The 16772-nt window shown below is 46.4% G+C and overlaps 1 protein-coding gene and 1 long non-coding RNA gene across 2 annotated transcripts in view; one reads left to right on the top strand and one right to left on the bottom strand.

Annotated features, from left to right (window-relative positions):
- LOC139280668 (uncharacterized) overlaps positions 1 to 16772 on the bottom strand; it is a 237155-nt gene that overhangs the window by 147248 nt on the left and 73135 nt on the right. The window lies entirely within an intron of this gene.
- Positions 1 to 16772, top strand: part of ppm1h (protein phosphatase, Mg2+/Mn2+ dependent, 1H) — a 198144-nt gene that overhangs the window by 160596 nt on the left and 20776 nt on the right. Inside the window, exons 6-7 of the mRNA XM_070900271.1 lie at positions 7337 to 7455; positions 12417 to 12480. Of these exons, the coding sequence (XP_070756372.1) occupies positions 7337 to 7455; positions 12417 to 12480 (183 nt within the window). The remainder of the gene's footprint in view (positions 1 to 7336; positions 7456 to 12416; positions 12481 to 16772) is intronic.

Raw genomic sequence — 16772 nt, 5'->3', positions numbered from 1 at the left:
AGAAGCCTTGGCGAGTTGCTGCAGTGCATTCACACTGACTATGCTACTCCAGTCAGTGACTAATTGTCTCACGACTGGAAGGTTATACCTTCAAGGTGTCCACTAATCAAACTCGTCTGCCTCAGCACGGTTGGAAATGGAGCTTTGTGCCGCAGCAAGCAAATCCATTTTCTGATTGGGGAACGCCACAGATAGCAGAGAGGAGGAGGTCGTGATCCGACCTGGAGGAGGCGTGTGGTGGCAAACAGAAGTAGGGAGGGGAAATGATGGAGAACGGTTGAGAAGAAATATCATAAACTGCTGAAACTAAAAGCACTACACGTGCTCACTTATTCTGCTTTCTCATTGACCAACACATGTGGAGAAATAGCTGAGATGAACACTGCCCAGTTGAATGGTCCACTTTTATAGATGTAATGGGACCAGCAGAAAACCAAACTGTGATCGGATTAAATTGCACTATTAGGTCAATTTAGCACTCCCAATAATGATCTGCACTCAAAGGGTCAGGGTTACTGCTCTCGAGCAGTGTCCGTGCCCCATTCGAGCACAGCTCCCCATCTGGAAGGATAAAAGTGCTGGATTTATCCTTGTGTCAGCTGTGGCTCAGTGCGTAGCACTCTCGCCTCTGAGTCAGAAGGTTGAGAGTTTAAATCCCACCCCAAAGACTTGAGCACATAAATAGAGGCCAAAACTCCAGTACAATACTGAGGGAGTGCTGCACTGTCAAAGGTGCTGTCTTTCGGATAAGACATTAAACTGAGGTGTGCTCTCAGGTAGATGTAAAAGATCTCATGGCACTATTTCGAAGAAGAGCAGGGGAGTTATCCCCAGTGTCCTGGCCAATATTTATCCCTCAAACAACATCACAAAAAACAGATTATCTGGTCATTATCACATTGCTGTTTGTGTGAGCTTGCTGTACGCAAATTGGCTGCCACGTTTCCCACATTACAACAGTGACTACACTTCAAAAATACTTCATTGGCTGTAAAGTGCTTTGAGACATGCAGTGGTCGTGAAAGGCGCGATATAAATGCAAGTCTGTCTTTCGTGTATATCAGCAGCGCAATGCATTTGTATCCAATTCCTTTGGCTGCTAATATAACCATTCAAGTAAATGCTTCGGCAAAACAGCAGAGAAAGGAATTTCATACGAGCGAGCACGCAGGTCCATATGCTAATACCATGATGCACAATTTCACCCCATTGTTACTTTGAACGGGTTCACTCAGAATTGAATGATAGAAGGGAAGGATGAAGCTAGGTGGCAGCACACTCACTCGCTACCCATTGACTGCTATTGCTCAGCTCGGCAGAATGCTGGTCTATGACAGAATCATAGGTTTCTGTGCTGGGTTTCCTCCACTGCTGTCAGACAGAAATCCTTTATGTAGTGATTTGATGATCTTGATACTGTTTATGTGGGTTACGGTAGTACAGTGGTCACGGTGCTATGATGGCAACTCCGAGGTTACAATCTCTGCATTTAAAAAAAAAAAAAAATCTCATCCTTGTTTTCAAAGCCCTACATGGCCTCGCCCCTCCCTATCTCTATAATCCCCTCCAGCTAAGCAGCCTTCCGAGTTCTCTGCACTCCTCCAATTTTGGCCTCTGGCGCATCCCCAATGTTCATTGCTCCAACATTGGAGGTCGTGTCTTCAGCTGCCTCGGCCCTAAGCTCTGGAATACTCTCCCTAACCCTCTCCGCCTCTCTCTCCTCCTTTTAAGACACTCCTTAAAACCTACCTCTTTGACCAAGCCTTTGATCATCTGTCCTAATATCTCCCTACGTGGCTCGGTGGTCAAATTTTGTTTGATAACGCTCCTGTGATATTCTACTACAGTGAAGATGCTGTATAAATACAAGTTGTTGTTGTGGTCCCACCTGCCCTTATTAAGGGGCCCATTATGGAAAATTGTGAAACTGAATTTGATAAATCTAGTGATCTGGGTTAGTGCCATCTTAGCTGGTCTGCCTTACGTATGACATCCGTCACACAGTACATAGTTCATTCTTGGTGTCTTTTGAAGTCAGCTAGCAAACAGTTGCAAAAAAGTTCAAAAATAAGAGAAAAGAAATGGATAGATCTGCGGGCAAATTCTCTGGCACTGTATCAGGACAAGACCTAGGCACTCTTCGTCCAGTCGACTCTCGCTAACATCTGGTGCTCTAGTTGGGAGCACTGTCTCGAGCTCGTCATGCACCGCCCTGACATCGTCATATTCACAGGATTGTATCCATCAGCCGGTTCTGTCATCACCATCCCTGGCAATGTCCTGTCCCACCAGAAGGATAGACCCACCAGTGATAGGGCAGAATTGTATACAGTCAGATTGGAGTCCCCAATATTGACTCTGGAACCCATGAAGTCTCAGCCAGGATATGTCTTGGACATATGTTACTGTTCCTTCATTGTCATTGGGCTCAATTTTGGCCACTAGAGATTTCTGCCGTACTTACCAGAGGTGCACAATTTTCCACACGTGGAATTGCGGCAAAAATCTTCGGGACGATTTTGACCGCCGTCCCGGGTCTTCTTGCTGCTGGTGTGGTGTGGCGACTGGGTCTGTGGGCGGAGCCAGCGTCCTGTGCTGGAAATAGTGCCGGGACGCTGGACATGCGCGGCAGGATCGGATTTGCCGTGATCGCATATGCGCAGTAGAATCGGGCTGCCATTAGTGGAGAAGTTAGGAAAATCAATAAGCACAACAATAATCGCTGCCCATCGCCCCCCCCCGCCCCCCCCACACCCCCCCCTCCCCAGACAGAACCAAAAAGCAACATTGCAGCTTATTGTTTATCAGATCCAGCAGATCTTCTGTTTTGTATTAGAGAATTGAGTTGTTCCTCCCTTCAGCCTCCCGATACTTTGCCGCGTTTCTGCCGAGCCCAGCCTCTCCTCCCCGCCCCCCATCCTCAGGCCGAATGGCCTCCCGTACAGGCCAGCCCGCTGCCTTCCCCAGCCGAATTCAATTCAAGGTAGGATTTATTACAATTATTTTATTTGTTATTCAATTGTTTACTGGAATTCTTTATTTTTATTGAGTTATTTCAACTTTTATTTGCAATGTTTGGTGCTTGGGTGCAGTCCTTAATTACTTACCTGCGCCGATTTCTTAATTGCCCGCAAGGTTTTTCAGAGCTGGCCACATAAACTGACCTAAGTGGATTTGGAGTAACTTTTAGCTGGCTAGAATTGCCTAAATGGCCAAAACTGGCATAAGTGGGTGGGAACGCCCCCTTTTGGGAAAAAAAAACCTGAACTAAAAAAAATCGTACCTAACTGAGTTACTCAGGAGCAAGTTGATTGGGGAAAATGGTGTTTTTTAACTTACGCCAGAAAAACCAACTTACTCCAAAAAAATTGGACCAAGTCGTGGCCAAAATTGAGCCCTTTATAATCCTGGAATTTCCTACCTAACACCAATGTGGAAGCATCATCACCACAAGGACTGCAGTCGTTCAGGGAGAAATCCAATCTCCACCTTCTCCGAGCAGCAAGAGATGGATGGGAATCGTGATCTTGATGACATCGGCCACATCCCGAGAACAAGTCATTGAAAAATTGTAGGAATTTAAGTTACTAATAAAAATGGTGGAGTGATTAGAGTGCCGGATAATCTTGGGCTTCAGATGACATCTTATAACATCTTGACCTCTGATTTTGTGCTGTTGCCTTATCCTTGGGTTAACCTTAGATTAAGTTACTGACTTCAAGACGCCGCCAGGTATCTGTTGTATTGCACATTGTGAATTTTATCCACAACTGATCGACACTTTTTTAAAGATATTTTTAGAACTTCATCAATAAGGAAATAGGAGTACAGTGAGAATGCAAATATATATTAATTTTTGATGAGGAAATCTTTGACACATGAAGTATTTAGACTTAAGGTGGACGAGGCAGCTGTATGCATTTTACAAGGTACAATTGCCCTAGCTGATCAACTAAATCCCTTGAAGTGACATTGAAATTATATTTTGATTATTAGCCACACAATTCTTTTATATCTGCATGTGTACACTAATCACAATGAAGAACGAAACTTGAGAAACACTTTATTAAGCCCTTGACCCATCTCCCTCCGCAATGCAGTAAGTGTGTGTCCATTTGTACATTGCATAAGAACGTAAGGAATAGGGGCAGGAGTAAGCTATTTGGCCCCTCGAGCCTGCTCCGCCATTCAATAAGATCATGGCTGATCTTATCTTGGCCTCAACTCCACTTCCCTGCCCGCTCCCCATAACCCTTGACTCCCTTATCATTCAAAAATCTGTCTATCTCCACCATGATCAGATCAGCCATGATCTTATTGAATGGCGGAGCAGGCTCAAGGGGCCAAATGGTCTACTCCTGCTCTTATTTCTTATGTTCTTATGTTCTTAAATATATTCAATGACCCAGCTTCTACCGCTCACTGGTGGTGGAGAATTCCAAAGATTTACGACCTTCTGAGAGAAGAAATTCCTCCTCATTTCCATTTTAAATGGGTGACCCCTTATTCTGAAACTATGCCCATAGTTCTAGATTCCCCCACTCGGGGAAACATCCACCCTGCATCTACCCTGTCAAGCCCCCTCAGAATCTTATATGCTTCAATAAGATCACCTCTCGTTCTTCTAAACTCCAATGAGTACAGGCCCAACCTACTCAACCTTTCTTCATAAGACAACCCCTTCATCTCAGGAATCAACCTCGTGAACCTTTTCTGACCTGCCTCCAATGCAAGTATATCTCTCCTTAAATAAGGCGATGTCCTGGGGCTGCGATGATTGACCTCCAACTACCACAACCCATCTTCCTTTGTGCTAGGTATGACGCCAGGCAGTGGAGAGTTTTCTCCCTGCTTGCCATTGATTTCAGTTTTACAGTTTTATGAGGTCTGGAGCCGAGTGCTCCTGGCGGAACCCAAGACATTATCACCCCATCAGTCTACGCTCAATCATCAGCAGAGTGATGGAAGGTGTCGTTGACAGTGCTATCAAGCAGCACTTACCCACCAATAACCTGCTCACCGATGCCCGGTTTGGGTTCTGCCAGGACCACTCGGCTCTAGACCTCATTACAGCCTTGGTCCAAACATGGACAAAAGAGCTGAATTCCAGAGATGAGGTGAGAGTGACTGCCCTCGACATGAAGACAGCATTTGACAGAGTGTGGCATCAAGGAGCCCTAGTAAAACTGAAGTCAATGGGAATCGGGGAAAACTCTCCACTGGCTGGAGTCATACCTAGTACAAAGGAAGATGGTTGTGGTGGTTGGAGGTCAATCATCTCAGCCCCAGGACATCGCTGCAAGAGTTCCTCAGGGCAATGTCCTAGGCCCAACCATCTTCATCTGCTTCATCAATGACCTTCCCTCCATCATAAGGTCAGAAGTGGGGATGTTCGCTGATGACTGCAGTGTTCAGAGCCATTTGCAACTCCTCAGATAATGGAGCAGTCCATGCCTGCATGCAGCAAGACCTGGACAACATTCAGGCTTGGGCTGATAAGTGACCAGTAACATTCGCGCCACACAAGTGCCAGGCAATGACTATTTCCAACAAGCGAGAGTCTAACCATCGCCTCTTCACATTCAACAGCATTACCATCGCTAAATCCCTCGCCATCTGGACCAGCCACATAAATACTGATGCAACAAGTACAGGTCAGAGACTGGGCATTCTGCGGCGAGTGTCTCACCTCCAGACTCCCCAAAGCCTTTTCACCATCTACAAGGCACAAGTCAGGAGTGTGATGGAATACTCTACACTTGCCTGGATGAGTGCAGCTCCAACAACACTCAAGAAGCTCAACACCATCCAGGACAAAGCAGCCCGTTTGATTTACACCCCATCCACCACCTTAAATATTCACTCCCTCCAACAGCGGCACACTGTGGCTGCAGTGTGTGCCATCTACAAGATGCACTGCAACAACTCATCAAGGCTTCTTGAGCAGCACCTCCCAAACCCGCGACCTCTACCATCTAGAGGGACAAGGGCAGCAGGCGCATGGGAACACCATCTCCTCCAAGTTCCCTTCCAAGTTACACACCATCCTGACTTGGAAATATATCGTCGTTCCTTCATCGTCGCTCAGTCAAAATCCTGGAACTCTCTTCCCAAGAACACTGAGAGCACCTTCACCACACGGACTGCAGCGGTTCAAGAAGGCAGCTCACCACCACCTTCTCGAGGGCAGTTAGGGATGGGCATTAACTGCTGGCCTTGCCAGCAACGTCCACATCCCGTGAACAAATAAAAAAAATTAGATACATTGGTAGAAGTGGTTAATTGTCAGGCACTGCCAGGGTAAAGTGCCAACTGCTGTATATAAGCTCATTTTAGCATTTATTTTTTCTCTTCTTTCATTTGGTGGCTTGCTGTATGTTTGTCCTTGGTCTGACTGGATCAAGCAGTGATGATACACACCACAAGTTTTGACTTCTTCCTGTAGTAGTAACTACATAAGTCTGGGATTATCGTGGAAATGATGGTGAACACACACAGCAGTGACAAAGTGTGGGTACGGAATTGGATTTGTCCCACTCCTCGTAAATGCTTTAGGGACAATTTTAATCCAACCCTCCCATTGGGAAATTGATGGGATCGGGTGCCAATTTAGTGCCTTTGAGTCAGAAGATTGTGGGTTCAAGTCCCGCTCCAGAGACTTGAGCACAAAAATCTAGGCTGGCACTCCAGTGCAGTGTGCTGAGGGAGTGCTGGACTATCGGAGGTGCCGTCTTTCAGATGAGATGTTAAACCGAGGCCCCATCTGCCATCTTAGGTGGACATAAAAGATCCCATGGCACTATTTCAAAGAAGAGCAGGGGAATTATCCCCGGTGTCCTGGCCAATATTTATCCCTCAATCAACATCACTTTTTTTTTAAAAAAACATTATCTGGTCATTATCGCATTGCTGTTTGTGGGAGCTTGTTGTGTGCAAATTGGCTCCCGCATTTCCCACATTACAACAGTGACTACACTTCAACCAGTATTTTATTGGCTGTAAAGCACTTTGGGACGTCCTATAAGACTTGATGGGCGCTATATAAATGCAAGTCTTCTCAAGCTGGTCTTGCACCCGGCCTGATTTTACCGTAAATGGAGAGTAATGTCGAGCGGGCTGTAAAACCGGCGTTCCACCCGATCCTGTGAGTTTGCCATCTGGCGAATCAGGTCTAAATGACCCCTTGTGTCTGACCTCACCTGACCGATGACATGCAAGAACTGTTTGCACTACATCCTGGGAGCAGTGACGATTTCAAACGCGTGGTTAATGGGGAGCCATTGCAATGTAAATGCATATTTCCTCACCCACTGTTACTTGTGTTTTCTGCCCACAGGCTTGTCTGCAGCCACATCTATTGGGAAATGAATTCACTCACTTGGAGTTTTCCAGAAGAGTGCAGCGCAAAGAACTTGGGAAGAAAATGCTTTTCAGGGATTTCAACATGACTGGCTGGTAGGAACATGGCCATAAAGGGGATTGAATGTGTCTCATGGGGTCGCCCTGTCTTGGACTTCTGCTGATCTATATATTCTGCTGATTTGTCGGCTGCGGTTTAGTGGGTAGCACTCTTGCCTCTGAGTTAGAAGGTTGTGGGTTCAAGTCCCACCCAGAGATTTGAGCACAAAACTCCAGGCTGACACTCCAGTGCAGTGCTGAGGAAGTGCTGCACTGTCAGAGGTGCCGTCTTTCTGATGAGACGTTAAACCGAGGTCCCGTCTGCTCTCTCAGATGGACGTAAAAGATCCCATGGTACTATTTCGAAGATGAGCAGGGGAGCTATCCCCAGTGTCCTGGACAATATTTATCCCTCAATCAACATCACGAAAACAGAGATTATCTGGTCATTTTCACATTGCTGTTTGTGGGAGCTTGCTGTGCGCAAAAATTCTACTGTGTTTCCTACATTACAACAGTGACTACACTCCAAAAGTACTTCATTGGCTGTATAGCGCTTTGCGATGTCCGATGTACATGAAAGGCGCTATATAAATGCAAGTCTTTCTTGCTTTCTTTCGCTTTTTCTTTCTCTCTCTCTCTCTCTCTTTCTTTTTTTTTCTCTCTTTCTTCATCGCTTTTTCTTTCTTTCTCTCTTAACATTTAACTGCAAGATTATTTCTTGATAAACGTCACTCTGGTTCAAAAGCATAACAGAAATTAAATAATCTGCTATGTGGGGGTAATTATCATGCAGCAGTCTAATTAAGAATTCAACCAGTAGTGAAGCTTGAAATGAGACGTGGCCATTGAACCCAATAACCGGCCCATCCAGAGTCCGTCCGTGTATGATCATTCTGCCTCGTGCCCACTCTTCCCTCATCACCTGACCATCACCCACTGTAAGCAAGGCCACAGGATAAATGCTTGTCTTTAGTGCTCCCGCCACGTCGAATCATAAACATTTAAGGCACAGAAGGAGGCCATTCGGCCCATTGCGACTGTGCCGGCCGAAAAAGAGATATCCAACCTAATCCCACTTTCCAGCTGCTGGTGCATCGACTTGTAGGTTACGGCACTTCAAAGTGCATATCCAAGTACTTTTTAAATGCGATGAGGGTTTCTGCCTCTGCCACCCTTTCAGGCAGTGAATTCCAGACCCCCACCACCTTCTGGGTGGAAAGAAGCTCTCCTCAACTCCACTCTAATCCTTCTACCAATTATTTTAAATCTATGCCCCCTGGTTATTGACCTCTCTGTTAATGGACATAGGTCCTTCCTATCCACTCTATCTAGGCCCCTCATAATTTTATATACCTCAATTAAATCTCGCCTCCGCCTCCTCTGTTCCAAAGAAAACAACCTCAGCCTATCCAATCTTTCCTCAGAGCTTCGCACAACTGGAGCATACATAAAACATAAGAAATAGGAGCAGGAGTAGGCCATTTGGCCCCTTGAGCTTGCTCCGCCATTCAATAAGATCATGGCTGATCTTCAATCTCAACTCCACTTTCCTGCCCGATCCGCATTTCCCTTGATTCCCTTAATATCCAAAAATCTATCAATCTCTGTCTTGAATATACTCAACGACTGAGCCTCCACAGCCCTCTGGGGTAGACAATTACAAAGATTCACCACCCTGTCAGTGAAGAAATCTCTCCTCATCTCAGTCCTAAATGGTCGATCCCTTATTCTGAGACTGTGACCCCTGGATCTAGACTCCCCAGCCAGGGGAAACATCCTCCCTGCATCTACCTTGTCAACCCCCCTCAGTATCTTTTATGTTTCATAAAAACATAAAACATAAGAAATAGGAGCAGGAGTAGAGTATTAAGCCCTTCGAGCCTCCCCGGCCTGGGAAACATCCTCGCTGCAACTATCCTGTCGAACCCTGAAAGAATTTTGCACGTTTCAGTGAGATCACCTCCCACTTCTCCAAACTCCAGAGCATATAGGCCCATTCTGTTCAATCTCTTCTCATAGGACAGCCCTATGTAGTATTCAGGTGTGTGCCTCCTGCAATTTGCAGTCTATTCATTTTAATGGACACACAATTGTGGGGAGCAAGTGCTTGAGTTCCTGAGGTACGCTCTCCCCGCAGCCAATTCTCCACACTGGGAGCGCAAATTCATAAAATTACTCCTTTCCCTTGCCCTGCTGAAAATGTCAGAAAGCACAAGCGGGTGATAGCCATTACTTGAGCCCCAGGATTAAATTACTGAATGTCATCACTCCTGGTTAAGGTTTTTTTTAAAAATTAGTTCACGGGATGTGGGCGTCGCTGGCAAGGCCAGTGTTTATTGCCCATCCATAATCGCCCTTGAGAAGGTAGTGGTGAGCCACCGCCTTGAACCGCTGCAGTCCGTGTGGTGAAGTTTCTCCCACGGTGCTGTTGGGGAGGGCGTTCCAGGATTTTGACCCAGCGACAATGAGAATATTAAAGGGCTAGCATCTTCACAGTAAAGAACCACCACAGCTGTCTAACATTGTCAATGTGATGAGGTGTTTGCACGTGAATTATACAATTGTGACCTGTGGACAACCATCGGATTTAAATCCGCACTTCCATTTAAATGTCCACTTACTCACATTTATACTGTAACTCCCACTCAGCCGATTACACCTACAGATTGAGATACCGAGAGGAGAGTGATGGCAAGTGGGACTTCACCGAGAAATGTAACCTGAATTGTGAATCAGAAGATTACATTCCGACTCTGATGGGTTTAATTTTCAGTACGCCATCTCCCTATTTACACCACATATTATGGGTGGTGTTCAAGCAAATCCTGTGTCACACTGACAGAAACCAGGTCGCGTGACTTGACATCACTTCCAGGTAGAAAATTATTCTCCACAAGTAATGCCCTAATTCAGACAAGGGGGTATGAGCCCCCTTTGTTGTCTCGATGAGTAAATGCAACGCTCGATGCTGCACAGACCAGGAAGGTCCCACGGTCGATCCTTGACCTGTGCTGAGTTCGCTGGTCGCGGCTAGAATGTGGTGGGGTGCCTACGATTTGCCCCCAAGTGCCCCTCAGCTAAGGAAAGTGAAGGTCAGCTGCCAACTGCTGTCGAGTGACCTTCCTGGAATGGGATATGTCAGATGGGGGAATGTTGGCTGGGGAATAGATTTTCCCGTTGACTGCGATGGGCCCATCGTTAAGAAGCCTGCCAACAATCACTGCCCAGATTCTCGCAGGAGGTTTTGGAGAGCGACTAGCCCCTGTGAAACCAGCAAGAATCACGTTCAGGCAAGTTTCATCTATATTGACGTTAACCCAATTATGCAACATATAGGGTATATGCACCTACCTGGAAGTCTTGTGCAAAATATAGTTTTTTAAATTCTTATGGATAATCGGGGCATAGATTTAAAGTAATTGGTAGAAGGATTAGAGGGGAGCTGAGAGAACATCTTTCACCCAGAGGGTGGTGGGGGTCTGGAACTCACTGCCTGAAAGGGTGGTAGAGGCAGAAACCCTCACCACATTTAACAAGTGCTTGGATATGCACTTGAAATGCCATAACCTGCAGGGCTACGGACCAAGAGCTAGAAAGTGGGATTAGGCTGGATAGCCAGTACAGACACAATGGGCCGAATGGCCTCCTGTGCCATAAATTTCCATGAATTAAAAAGTTAATCTTAAGTTATGTTCCAAAGCATTTTGTTTAAAAAGCATGCTGGACTTTCAAAAGAGAGGAGGAGGTGACCAGTTTGCGGAGCAATGGAGAAGTCCATAACCCCACCTCCCCACCCAACTATGGTTAGCACTCTGTGCATCCCAGCAGACCTCACATCTCCATATTGTGCTCGCTGCCTCACCAGGCTCCTAATCCCTCATGCCTGGGTGTGTAATTTAAATGTTTATTGCGAGTGGCAGCTACATCAGTGGATATGATTAGAGGTGTTGCATTACAGCGCAGGAAGAGGTATAATTACCTCGTACTCTGAATAACAAAAGCAGTGGTGCACATGGTTTGAATCAATGCGGCAGATCACACAATTAAAGAACTTTCACAGCTGCGATCAGCCCTGCTCCATGTGTGCTAAGCCACTTTTATATGTGTGTCCTTTTTATCTGGCTGGTGTAACTGTAAAAACGAGAAGAGGCACAAATGCGGGTTGGAGGACGATAGCAAATGATTAGCAAGGCTAGAGCTGAACGCGGGATTGTTAGCGATTTAATGATCTACTGAATGCAAAACGCTGGATTTCTGGATGTATTGCACGGACCTTGAGGAACGGCAGGGGACCTGACCCGAGCTGTGCCGCGTATCGACAGTGATGAATGACTGTTGCTGAGACCGCTGTCTGTATGTGTGTGTGTTGGGGGGGGTGGGGGCGGGGCTGGAATACAGGGGGAAGAAACTGAACGATCACACTGATATTAATAAAACATTCTCTGTTCTTCGTTTATCTTTGCGTCAGCACATTGGGCCGATGTGGGTTTTTAAAAAAATTTCCCACCTACTAAAAAAAGAAAATAGATTTTGCACAGTACGGTTGAGGTATTTTCAAATTGACTGCTAACACTGCATGGCAATGCGATCAAATTTTCACTGGGGTGGTAGGAGGAAGGGAGAGGGAAAGACTTTATCTAGTCATATCCTTATCGTTTACGCACAGGTACTCCCAGGGCTTTCTGTACACTGAAAGAAGAGCACTTGCTTTAAAGAGCTGTAATCTCCCATCTCCATTCCATTTCAGTAAGAAAAAAAAATCTGATCTACAATTTCTAACACTGCCCATCATTTGCAGAAATAATTGCCTTGCCTCCCATACCTATTAAGACAGGACGCGCGAGAAAATGAGATTGGCACAAGCTGTGCCATGGGCAGACCCCACCCCCCCGGAGTTTAACATGAAGGCTACACATCAGGTCCTGTCATCTTATGGAGATGTGGAAAGGGGGATGGGGGCGGGGAGCGGGGGATGTGAATCTGTGCTGATGCCAACTGTTTTCTTTTCACTACAGGGCATACAAAATCATAGAGGAAGATGACCTAAAGTTTCCCTTGGTATACGGGGAGGGAAAGAAGGTAGGCTATTGTGTTGCACATGAATAGGAGTGTTTGCGTATCTGTCTGCCAAAAGGGTGCCAAAATCTCCGGTGATGCTCGAGGTGTGACGGTCCACCCCCACACCCCCCCATCCCCACCCACCTCGTCACTTCCTGACGGTCCTGGAGACACGCTGTTCTTTTTATTCTTCATAGAATCATAGAAATTTAATGGGAAGTGGGCGGTAAGGTGGAGTTGAGGCCAGGATCAAATCAGCCATGATCTTATTGAATGGCGGAGTGGGCTCAAGGGGTGAAATGGCCTACTCCTGCTTCTATTTCTTATATTCTTATGTACAGCACGGATGGAGGCCATTTCGGCCCATCGCGTCTGCACCGGCCAACAAAGAGTTATCCAGCCTAATCCCACTTTCTAGCTCTTCTTGTAAAATGACTTGCCATTGTGCGGATTGTAATTATTTCCAAGAGCCACCCAGCGGGGATGTATCCAGGGCACCTCATGGACCTGGGCTTACTTTCAATCAGAGGCTGTACACGAATGAATTAATCCTGCCACATTTTTTCAAACCCATACATTGTTTAAGGTTCACTCCTTCTCGACTGAGCAAACAAGGGCATCGATGGCTGATTGGCTATATCTGCAAATAGTTTCCATCTCTCCTCATGAGTTTTGCACTTTCCCTTCTTTGCTGAATTTCCTGCTTCCTTCTCTGACTCTCCTGTGTGTCGCTCTTCTCTTCCTCTTTCTCTGATTTTTCTTTCTTCTGGTTTTTGATGGAGTAAATAAGGAGAAACTGTTTCCCGTGGGCAGGAGTGTTGGTAACCAGAGGACACAAGTTTAAGGTGATTGACAAAAGAACCAGAGAGGAGATGAGGAAATACTTATTTACTGAGCGAGTTGTTAGGATTTTTAAAAATTCATTCCTGGGATGTGGGCATCACCAGCAAGGCCAGCGTTTATTGCCCTTGAGAAGGTGGTGGTGAGCCACCTTCTTGAACCACTGCAGTCCGTGTGGTGAACGTACTCCCACAGTGCTTTTAGGGAGGGAGTTCCAGGATTTTGACCCAGCGACGATCAAGGAACGGCGATATACTTCCAAGTCAGGATGGTGTGTGACATAGAGGGGAACGTGGGGGTGGTGGTGTTCCCAAGCGCCTGCTGCCCTTGTCCTTCTAGGTGGTAGAGGTCGCGGGTTTGGGAAGTGCTGCTGAAGAAGCCTTGGCGAGTTGCTGCAGTGCATCTTGTAGATGGTACACACTGTCGGTGATGGAGGGAGTGAATGTTTAAAGTGGTGGATGGGCTGCCAATCAAGTGGGCTGCTTTGTCCTGGATTGTGTTGTGCTTCTTGAATGTTGTTGGAGTTGCACTCATCCAGGCAAGTAGAGAGTATTCCATCATACTCCTGACTTGTGCCTTGTAGATGGTGGAAAGGCTTTGGGGAGTCAGGAGGTGAGACACTTGACGCAGAATACCCAGCCTCTGACCTGCTCTTGGTGCCACAGTGTTTAGGTGGCTAGTCCATTTAAGTTTCTGGTCAATGGGGACCCCCAGGATGTTGATGGTGGGGGATTCGACAATGGTAATGCCGTTGAATGTCAAGGGCTGGTGTTTAGGCTCTTGCTTGTTGGAGATAGTCATCTGCCTGAAAGGCTGGTGGAAGCAGATTCAGTACTAACATTCAAAAGGGAATTGGATGAATACTTAAAGGGGAAAAATATTACAGGACTATGGGGAAAGAGCAAGAGAGTGGGATTAATTGGATAGTTCTACCAAAGAGCTAGCACAGGCATGATAGGCCAAATGGCCTCCTCTTGTGCTGTATGATTCTATGAATCTATGAAATTACTTGATGTTGCTTCTAACTTTCCCTTTCTCTAGTTCTGTTGATTCATTTTCTCTTTTGCTTTTCATTGTATCTCAGGCTTTAGTGTAAGTTCTGCTTTTCCTTTGATTCATTCTGCTCCTCTTCCCATTGTTTCTCCCAGTTCCTGCATGGTGCTTGTGCTCTTTCTGTCATTTTATTTTCTGTTTTGTGGTTCATTTTCCCAGGGACATAGGAAGGGACAGAACCAGAAACAATCATTGCCAAGACCAAAGTACCAGCGTCAGCTTGGCACGCTGCACTCTGAGTCATAGGTTCGAGCCCCACTCCAGGACTTGAGCACATTATCTACGCTGACGCTGCAGTACTGTGGGCATGCTGCGTTACTGGAGGGGTCATCGTACGGATAAGACATTGTGCTATCTGCTTGTTCAGGGCGATGCTAAAGATCCTAATGGCAGTTGATCCTCTCAGTATCCTGGGCCACTTTCTTCCCCTCAACCAACATAGCGATTTAATGTAGTAAAACATCCCAAAGCGCTTCACAGGTGTGTTATAAGCCAAAAATTTGACCGAACCGCATTAGAAATTAGGTCAGGTGACCAAAAGTTTGATCAAAGAGGTAGGTTTTAAGGAGCATCTTAAGAGAAAAGGGAGGTAGAGAGAGAGTTCCAGAGCGTGGGGCCTAGGCAACTGAAGCCACGGCCACCGATGGTTGAGCGATTATAATCAAGGATGTTCAAAAGGGCAGTATTTGCGAAGCGCAGATATCTCTGGAGGAGTGGGGTGGGATGGTGGTGTGGCGCTGGAGGAGATTACAAAGGTAGGGAGAAGCGAGCCCATGGAGGGATTTGAAAACAAGGATGAGAATTTTGAAATCGAGGCATTGCTTAACAGGAAGCCAGTGTAGGTCAGCGAGCACAGGGGGGTGATGGGTGATCGTGACTTGATGCGAGTTAGGACATGGGCAGCTGAGTTCTGGATCACCTCTAGTTTATGTAGGGTCATCATCATAGGCAGTCCCTCAAAACAAGGATGACGTGCTTCCACGCCAAAAAAGGATAAGTTCACAGGTGTTCCAATGAAGGACCTAAGATTCAAGGTCCTGAACTACATCCTGAAGAGGTGGAAGATGCCTTGTGTGAATTTTTTTAACGTGTGGTGGCAGTTGCAGACCAGCCACCACACGGACTTGACAGAGCTAGGTCTTGGTCCAGTGGCAGTAGGGTAGAATGTGGGAGGCTAGCCAGGAGTGCTTTGGAATAGAGGTAACAAAGGCATGGATGAGGGCATCAGCAACAGATGAGCTGAGGCAGGGGCGATGTATGAAACTGGTCATTCATCTCTTTGCTTCTTAGGGGACCCTGCTGTGTGTAAAATGGCTCTCACGTTTGCCTGGGTAACAACAATGATTGCGCTCCATAAAGAATTCATTTTATATAAAATACTGTGGAACACTTTTGATCGATTTTGTTATATAAATGCAAATTTGTTCTTAAACAGTCCCTCTTGCCAGCCTTGTTCTTTGTTCTGTTTTTAATTGTTCCATCCATTTTTTACATGGTCTCTAGTCTTTTGTTCTTGCAGCTATACATTTCACGGAGTTTCTGTCTCAGCACCTCTATTTATTTGTTTTGTGGTTCTAAATAAATAATCCAAATCCCACTCGCCCTTGAGCACAGCCTCGCAAACTGTCTCTATTTTCTCCCCACTCTAGGCTATATGGCGATCGGGGAAGACCTTCTGGCCACACCTAGGCTGTCCCACACAATTGTGATACCTTGTGTATCACGATCTATACACTTCTCCCATCCCACTTGACACCATGTGATTTCCTGGGAGAGGCGGACAACCTGATTGAGGGTGGGGGGGAGGGGGGCAGGGGGAGAAACGGGCCAGGGGGGAGGTCCTGTAAAATTCTTCTCCGACCCCCCCCTTGACGATCAAAACTAGTCGAGGAGATCACTATTGATTTCTTCTTCCTCTTAACTGGACTGTGACCAATGTTCCCTCTAAGCTGCGTGTGTGCATGGCCGTGCAGTAATCTGCAAGGTCCCGTGCAGGCCGCTCACCGGCTTTTACATTGGAAACACCGCGCATGCGCAGAAATCTAAAGAAACAGGCTCTGCAGGACATTGAGCAGGTTACAGGGAACAATGGCTGTGACTTGGTTCCACTTGCTGGGATTTCTTCATTAACTATTTTTAACTAATTGCCAGCCGTGCCTCAGTGGGTAGTGCAATCACTCTCGAGTCAGAAGGTGTAGGTTCAAGTCCCACTCCAGGGACTTGAGCACAAAAAATCTAGATTGACACTCTCAGTGCGGTTCTGAGGGAGCGCTGCACTGCAGGAGGTGCCGCCTTTTGGATGAGACATTAAACCGAGGCCCCGTCTGCTATCTCAGGTGGACGTGGATCAGGTAGATATCATCACTCTATTTTGAAGAAGAGCAGGGGAGTTCTCCCCAGTGTCCTGGCTAATATTTATC

Source organism: Pristiophorus japonicus, chromosome 15 (genome assembly GCF_044704955.1).
Source record: "Pristiophorus japonicus isolate sPriJap1 chromosome 15, sPriJap1.hap1, whole genome shotgun sequence".
Lineage (NCBI taxonomy): Eukaryota > Metazoa > Chordata > Chondrichthyes > Pristiophoridae > Pristiophorus > Pristiophorus japonicus.
This window is presented reverse-complemented; position numbering and strand designations above follow the sequence as displayed.